This window comes from Pogona vitticeps, chromosome 3 (assembly GCF_051106095.1).
Source record: "Pogona vitticeps strain Pit_001003342236 chromosome 3, PviZW2.1, whole genome shotgun sequence".
NCBI classification, from domain to species: domain Eukaryota; kingdom Metazoa; phylum Chordata; class Lepidosauria; order Squamata; family Agamidae; genus Pogona; species Pogona vitticeps.
The window spans coordinates 86,780,164-86,798,791 of NC_135785.1; the positions used below are offsets into that span (position 1 = coordinate 86,780,164).

Here is an 18,628-nt window from a genome sequence, read left to right on the forward strand (position 1 = left end):
ATTTATTTATTTATTTATTTATTATCCCGCCTATCTAGTCGACTAAGACCACTCTAGGCGGCTTATGATAAGAGTTGCTGAAAATTTGGTCCGATTTTTCCTAGTTTCATCCAATTTTTTTAAAAAACCCAATTCATTTCAGTCTGTTGAAGCTACTGTTGCATAACTCTAACATGCATAGTTAGGACATTAGTATCTATCTCACCAGATTTAGAGAAAGGTGGATTGCATTCATGTTTTTAGAATTATTAATAAGCTTCCAGCAAAAAGCCACTAATTCTTAGATATTTCCACATGACTGTACTTTGTTGTGGAGTGGGGGAGTCTTATAAAATCTTTAAAACTATCATCTGTTTTCTATTGCATCTCTATCTTTCTCTACCTCTCACAGACACATATATAAACATCTGTTTACTGAGGCTATATGCCCTGCATCTGAAGAAATGGGTCCACAGTCCATGAAAATGTCTTCCCCCCCAAAATATTAGTCTTTAAGATACCATGCATCTCTTCATATTTTTGTTGTTGTTGTTTATTAAATACAGTAGTTGTCTTAACATTAACTGATCTATTGAAGAGTAAGGCAGCTTTTGTTGTAATCTGCCTTCTGTAAGGGAGAAAAGCAAAATCTAAATTAAATACATTTTTCTCTGAATGATCTTAAGCCCAATAACTGTCATGAAGACAATTTCCACTTTGTAGAATCCTGTTCTGTTGCAGAGGGTTTTTTAAACATTGCACCATGTAGCTAAAGATCACTTTATGACTTTTCATCTGATTAGCATCACACAGATAGAAAATATGCCAGATGGGGAGGAAAGAGTCAAACAATCAGCTTTACTCATAGGATATGCAGCACTAACATACATTTCCAGTGTGGTATGGAGTTGTAACAAGAGAAAGCAGCATCCACACTGCTGGACAATATGTATCTCAGCTCCCATCTTTTCTGTGTAACTAAGATATGGATCACAGAGGCCTGAAGGACAAACCACATTATGCTTATCTCAGTCACAACATACTTCTATGTAGGGATTCTTCTTATTCCATCATAATACTCAGCAGTATTTGCCACATGGATCCTTCTAGTTGCATGAAATGTTTCCATGGGAAAAGCAGGTGTTTCTAGAGGCATGTGCTGCACAATAGAAACTCTTCCTGTGATTCAGAGAAGATGCTTGGTAAGCTATGGTGGATATTGTGGTGCAGCAAGGATTGCCAGTGATGCTGAAGAGGCTGAAATTGAACAATTCTACAAAACTGACACCAAAGAAAGATGTTCTTCTCATTCTAGGGGACTGGAATGCTAAAGTAGGGAGCCAAGAGGTAAAAGGAACAACAGGGAAGTTTGGCCTTGGAGTTCAGAACGAAGCAGGACAAAGGCTAATAGAGTTTTGCCAAGAGAACAAGCTGGTCATCACAAGCACTCTTTTCCAACAACACAAGAGGCGACTCTACACATGGATATCACCAGATGGGCAATACCAAAATCAGATTGATCATGTTCTCTGCAGCCAAAGATGGAGAAGCTCTATACAGTCAGCAAAAACAAGACCTGGAGCTGATTGTGACTCTGATCATCAGCTTCTTATAGCAAAACTCAAGCTTTAACTGAAGAAAATAGGAAAAACCACTGGGCTAGTCAGGTATAATCTAAACCAAATCCCTTATGAATACACAGTGGAAGTGAAGAACAGATTTAGGGAACTCGATTTGGTGGACAGAGTGCCTGAAGAACTATGGATGGAGGTGCGTAACATTTTACAGGAGGCAGCAACAAAAACCATCCCAAAGAAAAGGAAATGCAAGAAAGCAAAATGGCTGTCCAACAAGGCCTTACAAATAACAGAGAAGAGAAGGGAAACAAAATGCAAGGGAGATAGGGAAAGTTACAGAAAATTGAATGCAGACTTCCAAAGAATAACAAGGAGAGACAAGAGGGCCTTCTTAAATGAACAGTGCAAAGATATAGAGTAAAATAATAGAAAGGGAAAAACCAGAGATCTGTTCAAGAAAATTGGAGACATTAAAGGTATTTTTTGTGCAAAGATGAACATGATAAAGGACAAAAATGGAAGGGAACTAACAGAAGCAGAAGAGATCAATAAGAGGTGGCAGGAATACACAGAGGAATTCTATCAGAAAGATTTGGATGTCCCGGACAACCCAGATAGTGTGGTTGCTGACCTTGAGCCAGACATCCTGGAGAGTGAAGTCAAGTGGGCCTCAGAAAGCATAGCTAACAACAAGGCCAGCGGAGGTGATGGCATTCCAGTTGAACTATTTAAAATCTTAAAAGATGACACTGTTAAAGTGCTACACTCAATAAGCCAGCAAGTTTGGAAAACTCACCAGAGGCCAGAGGATTGGAAAAGGTCAGTCTGCATCCCAATCCCAAAGAAGGGCAGTGCCAAAGAATGCTCCAGCTACTGTGCAATTGCACTCATTTCACACACTAGCAAGGTTATGCTCAAAATCCTCCAAGGTAGGCTTCAGCAGTATGTGGACCGAGAACTCCCAAAAGTACAAGCTGGATTTCGAAGGGGCAGAGGAGCTAGAGACCAAATTGCTAACATGCATTGGATTATGGAGAAAGCCAGAGAGTTCCAGAAAAAACATTGAATTCTGCATCATTGGCTATACAAAAGCCTTTGACTGTGTGGACCACAGCAAACTATGGCAAGTTCTTAAAGAAATGGGAGTGCCTGACCCCTTTATCAATCTCCTGAGAAATCTCTGTGTGGGACAGGAAGCAACAGTTAGAACTGGATATAGAACAACTGATTGGTTCAAAATTGAGAAAGGAGTACAACAAGGCTATTTATTGTCTGCCTGCTTATTTAACTTATATGCAGAATACATCATGCGGAAGGCTGGACTGGAGGAATCCCAACCTGGAATTAAGTTTGCCGGAAGAAATATGAACAACCTCAGATATGCAGATGATACCACTCTGATGGCAGAAAGTGAAGAGGAATTAACGAACCTTGTAATGAGGGTGAAAGAGGAGAGTGCAAAAAACGGCCTGAAACTCAACATCAAAAAAAATTAGATCATGGCCACTGGTCCCATTACCTCCTGGGAAATTGAAGGGGAAGATATGGAGGAAGTGACAGATTTTACCTTCTTGGGCTCCATGATCACTGCAGATGATGACAGCAGCCACGAAATTAAAAGACGTCTGCTTCCTGGGAGGAAAGTGATGACAAACCTAGACAGCATCTTAAAAAGCAGAGACATCACCTTGCTGACAAAGGTCCGCATAGTCAAAGCTATGGTCTTTCCAGTAACAATGTATGAAAGTGAGAACTGGACCATAAAGAAGGCTGACCACCGAAGGATTGTTGCTTTTGAATTGTGGTGCTGGAGGAGGCTCTTGAGAGTCCCCTGGACTGCAAGGAGAACAAGCCTATCAATTCTAATGGAAATCAAACCTGAGTGCTCACTGGAAGGACAAATCCTGAAGCTGAGGCTCCAATACTTTGGCTATCTCATGAGAGGAGAAGACTCCCTGGAAAAGACCCTGGTGTTGGGAAAATGCGAAGGCAAGAGGAGAAGGGGACGACAGAGGACGAGATGGATGGACAGTGTCACTGAAGCTCCCAACATGAATTTGACCCAACTCCGGGAGGCAGTGGAAGACAGGAGGGCCTGGCGTGCTCTGGTCCACAGGGTCATGAGGAGTCATCCATGACTTAACAACTAAACAACAACAAACCTAGTAGTCTAGGATTATAGGCATAAAGAGAAAAAAAATGGCCCCTTTTATTTTGTTTCCCTTCTCTAGAACTATGTGTAGAAGTGAAAGCTAGGCAGCTGAATCAACATTCAGATTTCTAATATGTATGCTTGCCAGTGGATTGTGATTGTTCATTAGTTTGTTCCATTGAAGGATAGGGCTGAAGCACTTGAGTTTTGTTGTAAAATATACACGTACATTCTGAAAGTCCAGTTGCAATTAGATCTGCTTTATCCTGAATGAGAATTTCTTCTTTGTTCTCTGATACTTTGGGTTACTTTGGGGATGGTTCATTTGCTTGATGTCACTCATCAGAAAATGATGCAAGAATCCATTCTTTCTAACGTTACTTGAAAGACTCTTTCTATCATATTGGTAAAGGTAAAAGTTCCCCTTGACATTTCATCCAGTCGTGTCTGACTCTAGGGCGCGGTGCTCATCCCCGTTTCCAAGCCATAGACCCAGCATTTGTCCAAAAACAGTTTCCGTGGTCACGTGGCCAGTGTGACTAGACACACAACGCTGTTACCTTCCCACTGTGGTGGTACCTATTTATCTACTTGCATTTTACGTGCTTTGGAACTGCTAGATTAGCAGGAGCTTTGACAAGTGATGGGAGCTCACTCCGTCGCATGGATTCGATCTTACGACTGCTGGTCTTCTGCGGTTTAACCCACAGCACCACCATGTCCCTCTATCATATTGATGCCAAGGCAAAAGGGACACTTACTTAATAGGCAATACACAGCTATGAATGTGTTTTTGTTTACCTTAAATAACTACAAACACAGAGAAAGGAACAAGGCAGCACATGAGAAAGAGAGACTTACCTCTTCAGTTTCCTTCCACAGTGGGAACATACATACAGCTCCTCCTGGGGGCCTTAGAAGCATAGTTTTAGCACCACGTTTTGTAGTCCTTGGGAGGGAGAGCTCTCCCTTATGATCATGGTAGGAAAGCAGGAGATCTTCCTACAAAAAGTCTTCCATTGGCAGCTGTAACCTATTTAAGGCAAAACAAGATAGTGAACCCCATGGTGCAGTACTGCAGTCAAGACTCTGCTCACAACCTGAGTTTGATCCCAGCAAGTTCTGATAGCCAGCTTAAGGTTGACTCATTCCAAAGTGTTCCTTGCATAATTACATTGCAAACAGCGCAGGGAGTGCTCCAGCACTATGGGTGGCATATAAGTTGGAGGAGGAGGAAGAAGAAGAAGAAGAAGAAGAAGAAGAAGAAGAAGAATGCATAGATAATCACTGTGTATTATGCAAAACCTTGTTTTGCTCTTATTTGAAATATTTTTCAGGGGGACTACTCTCCATAATACTGCCAAGGGAAGTGAGGTAGATGGCTACCAGGGATAAGGGCTCTCCAGTGATGGCACCCTGGTTTCAGAATGCCCTCCCCAGGGAAACTAACTTGTAGTTTCTTTATGATCACTTTGATGCTAGGCAAGGTTTTTTCTTCATCTCAGACCTCTTAATATTGTGGCAATGAAACTTAATTAGACTTGCCTTTTTTCATACATGAAAACAAGGCAATGACAACATTTTTTTCCTTGCATGCAAGCTAACAAGATCTTCTCTTTCTCAACATTTGCAACATCGATTTTTGTGCAAATTCCACTTTTGCAAAGCTGAGATCGGCTTCCTTGTTGCACAGACCTTTACAATCAGAAGCATTAATTGAATTATTTGTGTCTTTTTGATCTGTCAATCAGTCATTCTGTGCGTAGCACCACGGGTGCCACAGAAGTCCCTCCCCCCCACCAGAACCAGCCTGGTCTACTCACTGGGCTCTGCACCTCTCCATGTAGCTGACCACTCTGGTGAGGAGGTAGGACGATAAGCCTCCTTGCTCAGCTGTTCAATGGTTGGCTGTACAGGAAGGTGGGGCAGAGCCAGTCAGGCTACTTCCGTGGTTGGCGTGATGCCACTGCTGCTGGAGCCCGAGGAGTAGACTGGAGTGGTTCTGGGGGGAGGGAATGAATCTCCGTGGCACCTATGGTGCTGTGCTTTATATTCATATTCCTGGGGATATGAATACAAAGCTCCCATCTCTATTTGGGATGATTCACTGGGATGCAAAATGGCTCTTTGCTCTGCCTTTGGGGACGGGTACCAAGAGTTAAAATAGATTGCACTGAAGATAAGGACCTTCTAAACACCAGCCAGATTACACCAGTTTTCACAGCGTGGACAGGCCCTTAGTGAACACACTTCACATCCCTAATTCTAACCCAATCTTTTTAGATGATGTGATGTATTTTTTAGTAACACCCTTTTAAAAATAGGTTGCTATTTTAAATGCTTCTTGCATTTTGTTAGAATTTTTGACCTCAGCCCTGCAGCCCACTCAGGCACTGAGAATGTGGTATGGGGTGTTTCCTTGCCTTCAGGTGCACGTTTCTAGAGTACAGAGAAACTGCAAGGGGTTTGTTTCTTTGGTTTGTTTCTTTACATTGAGAAAAGCAGGCGTGATAGCTGTGTTGGGTGCATCCTTCAGCACTGCTTGGAAATGTGCCACAATATATGGAAGGGTAACATTCTTTAACTGCAAAACAGCCTGTTACTGAAGAACAGAACAACTGAGGAGGTAAAATACAAAGGTGGCAACAACGCTGAAAAGGGAAAAGTCTCAGTTCTTCAAAGAGGGTAATGGTTTGAACCCAAAATAGTCATATGCAGGGCCTTGACAATTCTAATTGTGTGTATTAAAAGATGTTTTACTGCCTGGACTATTACAAATTTAGTTTATGGTCTTCAGAACAGAATTATACTAATGGAATCATATTTCTCAATTATAGATATTTTGGGAATGATGATATCATAGATTCCCATTCATCTAACTTTCTACTTTTCTCAAGGTCCAGTTGAAAAGTGATGAATCAAAAACATTTGCAATGAAGATCCTAAAGAAACGCCACATCGTGGACACAAGACAGCAAGAGCACATACGCTCAGAGAAGCAGATAATGCAAGGAGCTCATTCAGACTTTATTGTGAGGTATGGTAATTTCCCTGGAGAAATGCACCCTCCAGGGTTCAAGAGCATGCTTCTCAGCTGGTCTCTTGCACTATTTAATTAAGCTGGTAACCATAACCTTTTTTTCAGTTGTACTTCTAATTGGGAATTATCCACATGGCTACAGGAGAGAGGCTAGCCTCACCTCATCCCTTGTCATAAGCACCAGTGGGTCAGAAAAGGGGAGGTTCCTGCTCACATGTAGGCTCTGCATTTTTGTTCACATGCAGTCCACATATGAGCAGGACCCTTCTCTGTAGACATGTTGATGTTCACATGAATAAAGCAAATGAAGAGTGAGCTTAGACTGAAAAAAGTTCCAGATTATTTATCATCTATTGTAAACATCATTAAAATTCTGAGGCATCGAAGGATGTAGAGACAGCTCATTAAGTATGACATGCAATATTAAATACTGTAATCAATTTATTTAAGTAACTTAGGATGCAATCAGATGGGGAACTTGCATTTTGGACTACTGTACTTGTGTTATGGTCCAAGTGAGAGCTATTTTCTAGCAATCCCAGGGCATACAAACAATAGCAATCCAGCTGGACTCTGAGCCATGCCTGTGGTGGACCTTTTTGTAGGGCTGCACTCTTTTGGGACTGAGTTTGAGCAATTCTCACATGGACAAAAGGGTGACTTTAAAGACAATCACTCCATTTAAATCAGCTTTTTCCAGTGCAATCAGATGTGATTGTTTCAAGGAGAATCTAAAACATAGACAAAATTCAGGCAGCTTTACTGAGGGGGAAAACTGAACACGCTTCTCTTTCTTTTTCTTTTACACTATTGATCAAATGGCTAGTAGTGCAGTAATACATTTTGAAGTGTCAGGCACTCATTGTGGCAGTCCCTGTAGTGCTTTCCCTAAGGAAAAAGATAAAAAATATGCAGGCAGCTATCTTGATCTATACTAACAAATCAGTTCTAGCAGGTCATTTGTAAATGAGTTTTAAGTTTTAACTTTCCTTTCAAGACTAAGCCCCTGGAAATATTTTGCATTTCAACAAGGCTAGAACCTTATACAGTGGTGCCTCACTTAACAGCAATAATCCGTTCCAGGAAAACGTCGTAAAGCAAAAATAAAAAGCCCACTGAACACATTGAAAACCGTTCAGTGCGTTCCAGTGGGCTAAAAACTCACCGTCCAGTGAAGATCCTCCATACGGCGGCCATTTTCGGTGCCTGTATAGTGAGGAATCCATTCCTAAATACAGCAGATAGCCATTTTAATCACCCAGTGGCCATTTTGAAGCCGCCGATCAGCTGTTAAAAAACCATTGTTTTACGAAGAATCGGTTCCCAAAGCAGGGAACTGGTCATCGCAAAGCAAAAAACCCCTATTTAGACCATTGTTTTGTGATCGCAAAAACGTCATCGTGAAGCAGATTTGTTGTAATGCGGGGTGCACAACTGTAATGGGGTTGCAGGTAGGAGGGAAAGAGATAAAAAAATTACAAGGTGTAAATCTTTAATAGGTCATATATGAGTTTGTTGCAGTAAATTCAAGGGGAAAACCAGTATAAAATTTACAAAATAACAGCAAAACAGAGTAAACATAGGAAACTGTATATAAATATTATTAGCAAAGATGTAGTATTTACAGAATTGGGTTGGTGGCTGCTTTATGAAACACCTGCATAAAATGAACATAACAAAGTAACATTATCAGTCTTTATGAAGGCATGTTAATATATTCCCCTTTGCCTTCTCACAGTTAAATAGCTTAAGCAGGATCATATAGTAGTTTCTAAAGAAGAGCCATGATGGACAACTTGCAAATATATTGGTTATACTGATGGTTCCCATCTCTCTTTTACTAATGAAAAATAAAAACTGTGATGTCCCTCCCTTGTAATTTCTTCATGTGGGATGTATGTATCGGCTAGTACAGTATCTTATTGCTCAAGCATGGTGTGGAAGGAAGTTCACATTCGGTCTGGCAGGCTTCACATTGCTGGCCAGTTGCATGAACTGATCTTGTAACCAATGGGAGAACAGGCACACAATGAGAAGCCTACTAGTGTGTGTGTGGAGAGGGTGCTAATATTATTTTCTTCCCATTGCTTGTTTAGGCAACAGACAACTAGCCATTAATTTTACCTTACATTTCTACCTGAGACATCATCTAGATGTAAATGAGTTCTGAATTCTGACTCAGTTCCTATAGATAGTTGGACTTCTATTACAAAGTTGAAAAAAGTTGCTTTTCTGTTTTTTTCCTTTAAAAACAAAAACCCTTTAGATTGATAAGACAGTATTATAAATCTTGAAAGATTCTGTCAAAATGCTGTGATTTCTAGTAAGTATCTAGAAAATGTTGCTTTTTATATCAGTCAGTTACTTTGGAAATTTAGCTTTGTTCATACTTGTTACTAAAAAGTATTTCTCACTTCCAACCTCCACTGAGAATTACTGTAACAGTAAAAAATTATGGGCAAAATTATTTCCTGTTACTTCTGGAAATAATTCCAGATTTGTTTTAAGGAAGAAATTATAAGGAAAGTGACAAAATGAATTAACACAGGAAGGAAAGGTGGGGGAAAGAGTATGTTGAAGTATATTCAGGCATTTGTTGAGTGACCTATTTCCATTGCAGTCAAATACAGGTTTGCTGAGAAGTGAGTCCTGCTAATTTAGTGAGATGTATTCCAAGTTAGTTTAGGAATCTACAGTCTCAGGTGCTCATAAATGGCACAATTATACAACTCTTCAGAGACTCACACTTCAAACAGCTCCTGTCCCCAGACAGGAAGATTAGTGTTATACCTATCATGCAATATGTAAATTGTTTCACTTCCACATCTCAAATTCCAGTACGTACTCTAATTACTGTTTTCTTTTTCCTCCAATTACAGGTTATACAGGACATTCAAGGATAGCAAATATTTATATATGTTGATGGAAGCCTGTTTAGGTGGAGAGCTTTGGACAATTCTCAGGGACAGGTAGGAGAATTTTGTACGGTTCTTCTTGACGTGAAATGAAATTCATCTGGTGTACTGAATGTGGTCACATGGATGATCACTCTGTAACTCACAGCTAAATTTTGTGAATTTAAAATCCTGGCTGAAAGCCAGATTCACTTATCACTGGTCCTGGTTCTTTGGAAAGGCATTACTCCATGCCTTTCCAAAGGCACAAATATTGTCCTCTAATTGTATATGATAATACGGGAAGGAGCATGACTTAAATGGATCACCTCCCAATAAATTGCATCCTATCAAGGACCTCTAAAATATCCACTTTGCACTGATCGGTTTGAGACTAGAGTGGTAGCAAGAAACTGAATACTGTGGCCAAAGACTATTATTTTTACCTTGCACAGAAGCAAAATCAAACTATTGTAATGAGGTGCCATGGTGGCTTCCACAGTTTCCTTCCATATATTGTAAAAAGCTTGTGAATAATAGTGCAGGATTTTCCTAACAATCAGTATGTGACTGAAGATGAATTTATATAAACATTAACTTTCTCTTCACATGATAATTTCTTTCCAAGCTTCTTCCTAGTTAACAGTTTACTACTAGACCAACAACAGCTTTTTAAAAGGCCGTGGTGGATCCAGATTTTGTTATTTGGATGTGGTTTGCAACAATAAGGCAAAGCAATTAAATACTTAAAAATAAACAAGGTGGTACAGATATGAAGGAACCCTCATGGATTAGATACCTGAAACAAAGCATTCATATCACTTCACATAACTTCAAACATATTTGTTTTCCAGTGGAACCCGTGGCCAGTTATAAAGTCTGGAGTAATCAGATTAATAAACCTTGAGCAGTGCATAACCAAGTATGAATCAACAACACACTACAACAATACAATACAAAAATGTACCTGGGTGTAAGTTCTATCAAATGCTGGAACTCAGTTCTGAGTAGATGTATAAACAGCTCTGCGAGAGCATAAATCAGTGATACCTGTTCTTTTGCAAGTATATATAGTACCTGAAATTATGAAAATGAAAACAAACAATTGTAACCAACTTCAGATTCATTCATTCATTCAGTTTGTATCCCACTCCTATTAATGTCACAGTACTACTCTGGGTGGGTTACAATCTCATAAAATAGAAAACACAAATGAAAATAGAAATATTAAAACTGATAACAATAACCCTAAAAAGCACTGACAAATCTCAGAGTGGATGGAGGGAAAGAGGAGAGGGAAGAGGAGGAGGGAAGAGATTTTAAAAGGGGGGGAGGAAGGTGGTCAGCTGAGGTTGTTGTGGAAAGCCACCCTAATTAAAGGAAGCCAATGTCATAAATATTAATAGCATACTAAAATAAAGCAAAGAGAATGTGATAATGATTTGTCCACAATCGTTCTTTGCTGTTCTTGGTTTATTTCCTGTTTTTCCCTTATAAATTCAAACTTTTAGTAAAGATTTTGTAAAAACAGAAGATCCAAATAACCAATTGCTAATGTGTTTTTCTTAAAGAAAACTGTTGTATGCAAAAGCTTCTGAAGTGCTTTCTGAAGTCTTTGCCTCCCACATTTATGGTATATACTGCCATCTAGCTTTAAAAAGGATTTATCTTTTATTCCCTTGAGCTATCAATTAATAATTGAAACAGATAGCATTCAAACACTTTTTTCTCTACCCTCCCCCCCAAAAAAGTACAAAAACCCTTACATTTTAATAAGTTGAAATTAGGAAATCATGTTTCTAAACCACTGGTGAACCAGAAGTGGTTATGAAACCACTTCTGGTTCCAAAAGAAACTCTGAAACTCATGATACAAATCTGAATAAAACTTTACAAGAACATTCAAAATACGACTTCAGTATATATCTTGAGGGACAATTTATATCACATATTCTCTTAATGATTGCCTAATTTATTCTTTATACTTCCCAAACTTTAGTCTAGTATAGAGGTTTAAAATGTTTATTAAGAAATGAATTTAGGGAATATGGCAATAAATACATTACTATCAAAAGTCTGCAGTTGCATTATTTAGTTTGAAAAACCATTCTGCAGCTGGCCAGTAAAATTCTAATTTTTGCTGGCAATAATGAATATAATTGGTTCCAGTGAGTTTCACGGCAGACAGCAGTAGATAGCAGTAACTTTAGTTTTGCTGATATGCCCTAGTCTCCAACAATTTTGTATTAAAATAGGGACATATGCACATTTGTAAGGAGTGATTGACCAACAGGAGGGTGTGGCCATGAAGTTGTGCCTAGACCACCCAAAGAAAGTGGTCAAATGCAAGTTATTTTGAGGAGGAACCTGCAAAGCAGCAGTATGTGAAACCAAGTTAAATTTGCTACTGCTCTGGAAATGGAATAACAGTGCAATCATCCTAGACAAGTCTCGTCAGATATTAATTTCATTAGGGTTCTGTGGGATTTACTCCCAGGAAAGTGTGAACAGACTTGCACCCTATATCATCCAAGTCTTTTCCCATGAAACTCAAACTAGCAATCTGAAGCTGCAGTCTACAAAAGCTTGTGACAAAACTTACTCTTTAAGATGCTCCAAGCTTTTTTGGTTCACGTTTGTTCATGTGTAGGGTTTTTTTTTCCTGCAACAGACTAACACAGCTATTCCCCTCATCTCCTTGAATGGTAATTCTCTGTGTAAGGAAAATTCATGCAGTGGTGCCTCGCTAGACGATTACCTCGCAAAATGGTTTACTTGCAAGATGATGGGTTTTTGCGATCACTATAGCGCTTTGCAAAACAGTTTTCCCTGGACGATGTTTCGGTCCGTGCTTCGCAAGACGGGTTTTTCTGGGACCTTTTTTTCGCAAGACGACGATTTTGACGGCTAGGTCTGCGCTTCGCTAAAGGGTTTCTCTATGGGCAATTTTTTCAAGACGTTGACTGTTTTCCCCATTGAAACGCATTAAATGGATTTCAGCGCATTCCAATGGGGAACCGCAGTTCACAAGACGATGTTTTCGCTAAACAGCAATTTTCACGGAATGAATTAACGTAGTCTTGCGAGGCACCACTGTATTTCAAAACAAAGCGGTATTTCTCTCGTAATACTTCCCTTCCAAGTTTTGCATCCACTTCTTAACACTAATTGTTTTAACTGAAAAACCCCTCCCTTAGGTGTTGTTTATTTCACTTCTAAAAGCTACATTGCTGCACGAAAAGGGCTTCCTGATAAACACAAATATATTACTTCAGTGTGAAAGCCATTTCACTTAGTAAGATATAGGCCTGAACACTGAATGAACAGTTCAAAGCACAATACCCTAGTCTCAGTACCAATAAATGTGGAGTAAAGCCTTCCAAAACACCATTATAATTCATCATTGCTTGGAACCTCTTTCAGGATAGACTAAGGCTGCAGTCACATTGGCAGTAAGAACCGCATTTAAGCATCATGTAAATTGATTTAGATTTTATCTTTCACACAGTGCAAGGATGAAACTGATTTATATGGGCTGCAAAGCGACTTTTTTCCCCAGCTGACAGCCAGGGGCTTTTTAAAATGCTTTGCTTCTAAAATTGGTTCAGTTCAATGCAGTTTTGTGGAAATGGGTCGATTTCAGCAGTGTGGACGCCAAAACTGGTTTAAATCACCAGAAATAAATTGGTTTTCGTTCAGTGCATGTGAACAGGGCTACTGGTTTAAATATCATGTGACCTGAACCTGGTTTTTAAAAAGTCAGAACAGAAATTGATTCAAATTGCAAGTGTAACCATAGCCTAAGATTCACAGAAAGCATCTACTTCAATAAGCTTGTAATTTATTTTCTCTTCTTAGCTTTTACCAACTCCTCCTTTTCTCTGTGTAGCACCCAGGGCAACTTCCAGAAGCTTCTGGAAAATAAAATAAAAAAACCTGACATCCCAGTAAGATGCATACTGCTTCTCCATCAAGTCTGTTGAAGCAAAAACAACAGAGTGCTTGGCACCTTAGATAGCAATAATTTTATTGCAGAACCTAGAGGTTTTTACATTGCTTTGCATGGGTATTTTGTCCTGTTACACCCCCACCCCAACCTATAGCTATTGTGTTTGCCCACAACTCTGCAAAACAGACCACAGCTGTCTGGTGGCAAGGTAGAGCTGATCAGAACTGCAACATTTACAGAGAACTTGGGGGTGGATATATTACTTTATATTATCAAGCTATCACCTTGTTAGTCAAACCACCAACGGTTTCACTCATTTGCTAACTACACTGGAGGGCAGTAGCAGGTTCAATGTAATATTTCATCACAGGAAAGTGATGAGACCAAATGTTTTTCCCCCCTCATATTTCTGGTTCTGTGAGGGTTTTATGTTGTTAAAAATGAAGGTCTTGAGGATTTGGACATTTCATGGGCAAAGGAGGAAAGCAGGACTCACCTGGACTTCCCAGGAAAATCCTGAGAAAATTGAGGCAGTTGAATATTTTCATAATAACCTTGTATTATCAGCACACCTGTTCATTCTCACTGGGATAAACGAAAATGAGTGCAACACATTTGGACTTGCCTTTAGCATTTAGAAAAAGCCATGTGCCTTCAGCAACTAAACAAACAGGCAGAGAAATATGATTCCATCATCACCCTACAGCTGTTTCACAGTATGGTTTCTGTGGCAGCCACTGAGCTGCTACAGTCAAGTCATTAAACACATGAAAGATGCTTTCCTGACAATGGAAACCTTTCAGGTGGTTTCATACACATCATTTGCTGGAAATGGTTGAAATACGATTTTCAGTTTCTAAGACCTCATGCTGTTAGTGGCGAGCAGTGCAGTGAACTTAAAATCATGAATGTATTCAAACAATCTACTGTGCAGCCTCAAACCATGAAAATCGAGTCCTTCTTACCTTGCGGCCGAAGTTGGTGTCTTCCTTCGTTATGAGACAATGTCTCTGGTCTGTGTATGCCAAATGGTTCTGTTCAGCCTGTTACAACATTAATACTGCCCCATTGGTTTTGATCCTGGACCCTGCCAATTAGATTTGAGGTTGTTAATATTAGTCTCTGTGACCCTGATGTGGGTGTGATCCATTGAAGTATGACTAAGTTGTCATCCTGCTTATTGAACAGTTACATAGTATTGCTAAAATAAAGTGTCTGAGATTATCAACATTTGAAGGGTTTGCATGAAGCATAAATATAAAGAATAATTAATTTCTCTTCCCCCCCCACTTCTTTATAGAGGTTCATTTGAAGATTCTACAACCAGATTTTATACAGCATGTGTGGTAGAAGCTTTTGCCTACTTGCATTCCAAAGGAATCATTTATAGGGACCTCAAGCCAGAAAACCTCATCCTAGATCATCGAGGTTATGCCAAACTGGTGAGTGGTCAGGATGTTCTTCTTCCAGAAAGCAATAAAATATTGTGTTGTCGAGCTCAGTGCATTGTAGCTAAAGCTTTGTCAACTACAGTGTTCTCTCTAATAGGTTTATAATGGCCATAAAATAGTGCTTCTGGATGAAAGACAATATTCAGCACTGTAGTTCAGGACAAGTGAGTGGAGAGAGAAGTTTATAGAAACAAATTAACCATACTGTTTCTGAGTTGCAGATGAACAAAAAACAAAGTTCGTTTGACCTTATCCTCAGAATTTTCTAAACTTCTTTCACATGTATCCAATATTTGAGAAAGATGCTAATCTTCATTTTATCTGAAAAAAGAACAAAAGTGTTATTGCCATGCTTCTTATCATGCTTTTGGTATTACTTCAAAAACTGTATTATTTCTCCCAAATGTTTTTGTATTAGTGCTGATTAAAAATAATGAAGATTCCATTCCATTCATCCTGCAAACCTCCCTAAATTCATGTGGGTAAACTGAAAAGGGACATGATGGCGCTGCGGGTTAAACCGCAGAAGCCTCTGTGCTGCCAGGTCAGAAGACCTGCAGTCGTAAGATCGAATCCATGCAACGGAGTGAGCTCCCTTCGCTAGCCCCAGCTCTCACCAACCTAGCAGTTCCAAAGCATGTAAATGCAAGTAGATAAATAGGTACCACCACGGTGGGAAGGTAACGGTGTTCCGTGTCCAGTCGTGCTGGCCACGTGACCACGGAAGATTGTCTTCGGACGAAACACTAGCTCTATGGGTTGGAAACAGAGATGAGCACCACGCCCTAGAGTTGGACATGACTGGACAAATTGTCAAGGGGAACCTTTACCTTTACCTTAAACTGAAAAAATGGCACTGAATTCTGTTCCTTTGAATTCTAGGTCAGAGAGAGTTAGACAAGTGTTTCTGTGGATTACAGTCCTATCCACTGTGAGGAATGTGAGAAACATGATGAAATGTGGGGAGGACAATAAGTGCTGACGTCTCAATTATGTCTCTGAAACCCTAATAGCTATTTAATTGTGACATTATTGTAAATATTATTCATTGCGAAGAGGTAACAAACAGGCCAAAATCCAGTTGGCAGTCCCAGCTAAAATAGAATAGTGAATTAACACAAATCTAAATCACACCGATTCACCAAGTTTATTGGAGTTGTGACTATCAAGCATGCCCCTTACCAATGGAACCTTGGAAAAACTAAACATTGGGGGGATGCATAGAAGCCATTGTTTCCCATTATTTGTACACCTCAGGCTTAGTTCCTAGATATATAATAATATATAATCCTTGACCGTTTATACAGTTGATTCATTTTTTTCAACCTGAACAATGAGAATTACTTTGGTTTTTACAGATCTTATAACTGAAAAGATGTTCCTTCAGGGTTGTACTTTTATTTTCTGTGGTGACCCAACATTCAATCAGCATCCTTATTCTGAGATTTTTCCCATGTAACCTATCCTTCTGAAGTGGTTTATTCTAAGCTAAACATCTTCTTCTTCTTCTTCTTAAGCCCTTGTGTCTGCATAACTGCTCTTTATTTTCTCTTCCTTGATGGGTATGTGAACTTTCTTTCACAGGTTGATTTTGGCTTTGCAAAAAAAATAGGCTTTGGAAAAAAAACATGGACTTTTTGTGGAACTCCAGAGTACGTAGCCCCAGAGATCATCCTGAATAAAGGTCATGACATTTCAGCAGACTATTGGTCACTGGGAATCTTAATGTATGAGCTTCTGACTGGCAGGTATGGGCATTGAATTGGAGCTAGTGATAAAAATAGATCAGCAAATTAGAGAATATTTCTGCCTTTGTCACTTTGATTAGAAGCACAGGATTTCAGAGCTGGCAAATGCTATGATGACCACACTCATAAAAAAGTCTAAAAATTTACTGTTAAGACTGCTCATTATTATTTTGGTTCACAGTCAGCATTCTAATGAATAAAAGACTTGGAACAGCCAGCATAAGAGGGAAAGCTGAACAAGGATACACAAGGAGATATATTTAAATCCTGTGACTCTCTGTTTCTAGCATCTCACTTTTGTACAGTAATATGCTGTGCTAAACCACAACACACGTTGTGACTTCATGGTGATGTGCAGAACTGTTAGGCTCAGTGCATTGCAGCCAGTTACACAAAGTTTAGAAGAGATGGAGACCCTGAATTTTCTTCATTCACTGTATGTTTTCATATTCTCCTCTTCAGGGGATCTGAGGGTAGACCAACAAAATATGAACTATAAAAGTAGCATACAGATGTATTAGAAACAGTGGCTGTGTGTTCTGTGCTGTCAACTTGGAACCAAATTATAATGATCTCAATAGGACTTACTTAGAAAGTGATATAATTAAGGAGTGGTTTGACCAGTTCCACTCCCCCACTGAGTTTTTCCATGTCCAAGTGGGAATTCAAACCCTGTTCTCCAGACTCCTAGACCATCACTCTATCCACTAGACCACACTGGGGATTGAAAATAGTAGAGTAGCATAAAAACAACTTTTTAAAAACCTGAGTAGTATCACACAGGACAAAATGCTAACCTGAAAGAAAACTATGGGCAAATAAGAAAGACTTCACTAAAAGCCAATGCGAAGTCAACTTCCCACAAAAGTATTCCAGAACTAAAGTAGTACTATTAAGAAATCCCTCACTTCTGAAGGCATGAAGACTTCTATCAGATTGGTCAAAGATCATAGTGTCAATTCAGCCCTAACATTATTCCAAAAATTATCACTTTAAATGTTTAAATTTTAAATGGCTAAGAAAAATATCTCTCTAGTTGTACAAGTATCTCGATCTAGCTCAGGGGTTTTAAACTCAATTTACCTGGGGGGCGCTAGAGACAGGGTCTGGGTGAGGCTGGGCTGCATCAGATTTTCCGCCAAGCGGAGCAAGAGCCTGAGGAAGCCGCCCAGGAGTTTCCTTAGCCGAGAGACAGGTGGGCTGGCTGGCAGGCTGCAATTCTGGATGGAGGGTGCAAGAGGTGCTGTCTTGGGAGAGAGCCGGCGAGTGAGGCAAGGCTTTTGTTTTTTACTCTTGACAGCAGAGGATATGTGGGCGCTTTGGGGGGGCAGGCAAGGCGAGGGCCACAAACTATCATCTGGGGGGCCACAAATGGCCCCCGGGCCGCATGTTTGAGACCCCTGATCTAGCTCATCTGAAGAAGTTGTGTGACCCCTTTGCAAAATATTTGAAAGAGTAATAATATAAGCATGTCCGAGTTGATTTAATTCTAAGGAATCCAGCCACAGAATTTTAAAGTTAAACATGGACTATCTCAAGGAATTTAAGTTTAACAGTCCTGGGTTCAAATCACTTATGTGTCAAGAATCCATTTCATTTCCCTCCTCAGCCTCAGTTTGCCAGGATAAAGTGGGATTGCTGACAACCTCCATCACAAAATGATTAATTCCTATAAAGCACTTATAGATTAAGAAGTGCTGCAGAAGCAAATTATTCCAGATATTTTGAACTTTCCCCAGTATATTCAAAATTCTATGGAATTTGGCCAGTGAACATTCAAGTGTTTGTGAACTTTAACCTTGATGACTATGTTTTGACAGAAATACACGATGAGGACAA

At 39.7% G+C, this 18,628-nt stretch overlaps 1 protein-coding gene across 2 annotated transcripts in view; it reads left to right on the plus strand.

The window, feature by feature from the left end:
- Positions 1-18,628, plus strand: part of PRKG1 (protein kinase cGMP-dependent 1) — an 833,788-nt gene that overhangs the window by 794,927 nt on the left and 20,233 nt on the right. For both annotated transcript variants that reach the window (XM_072995266.2, XM_072995265.2), the window contains exons 11-14: positions 6,606-6,745; positions 9,628-9,717; positions 14,891-15,032; positions 16,626-16,789. In XM_072995266.2, the coding sequence (XP_072851367.1) occupies positions 6,606-6,745; positions 9,628-9,717; positions 14,891-15,032; positions 16,626-16,789 (536 nt within the window). The remainder of the gene's footprint in view (positions 1-6,605; positions 6,746-9,627; positions 9,718-14,890; positions 15,033-16,625; positions 16,790-18,628) is intronic.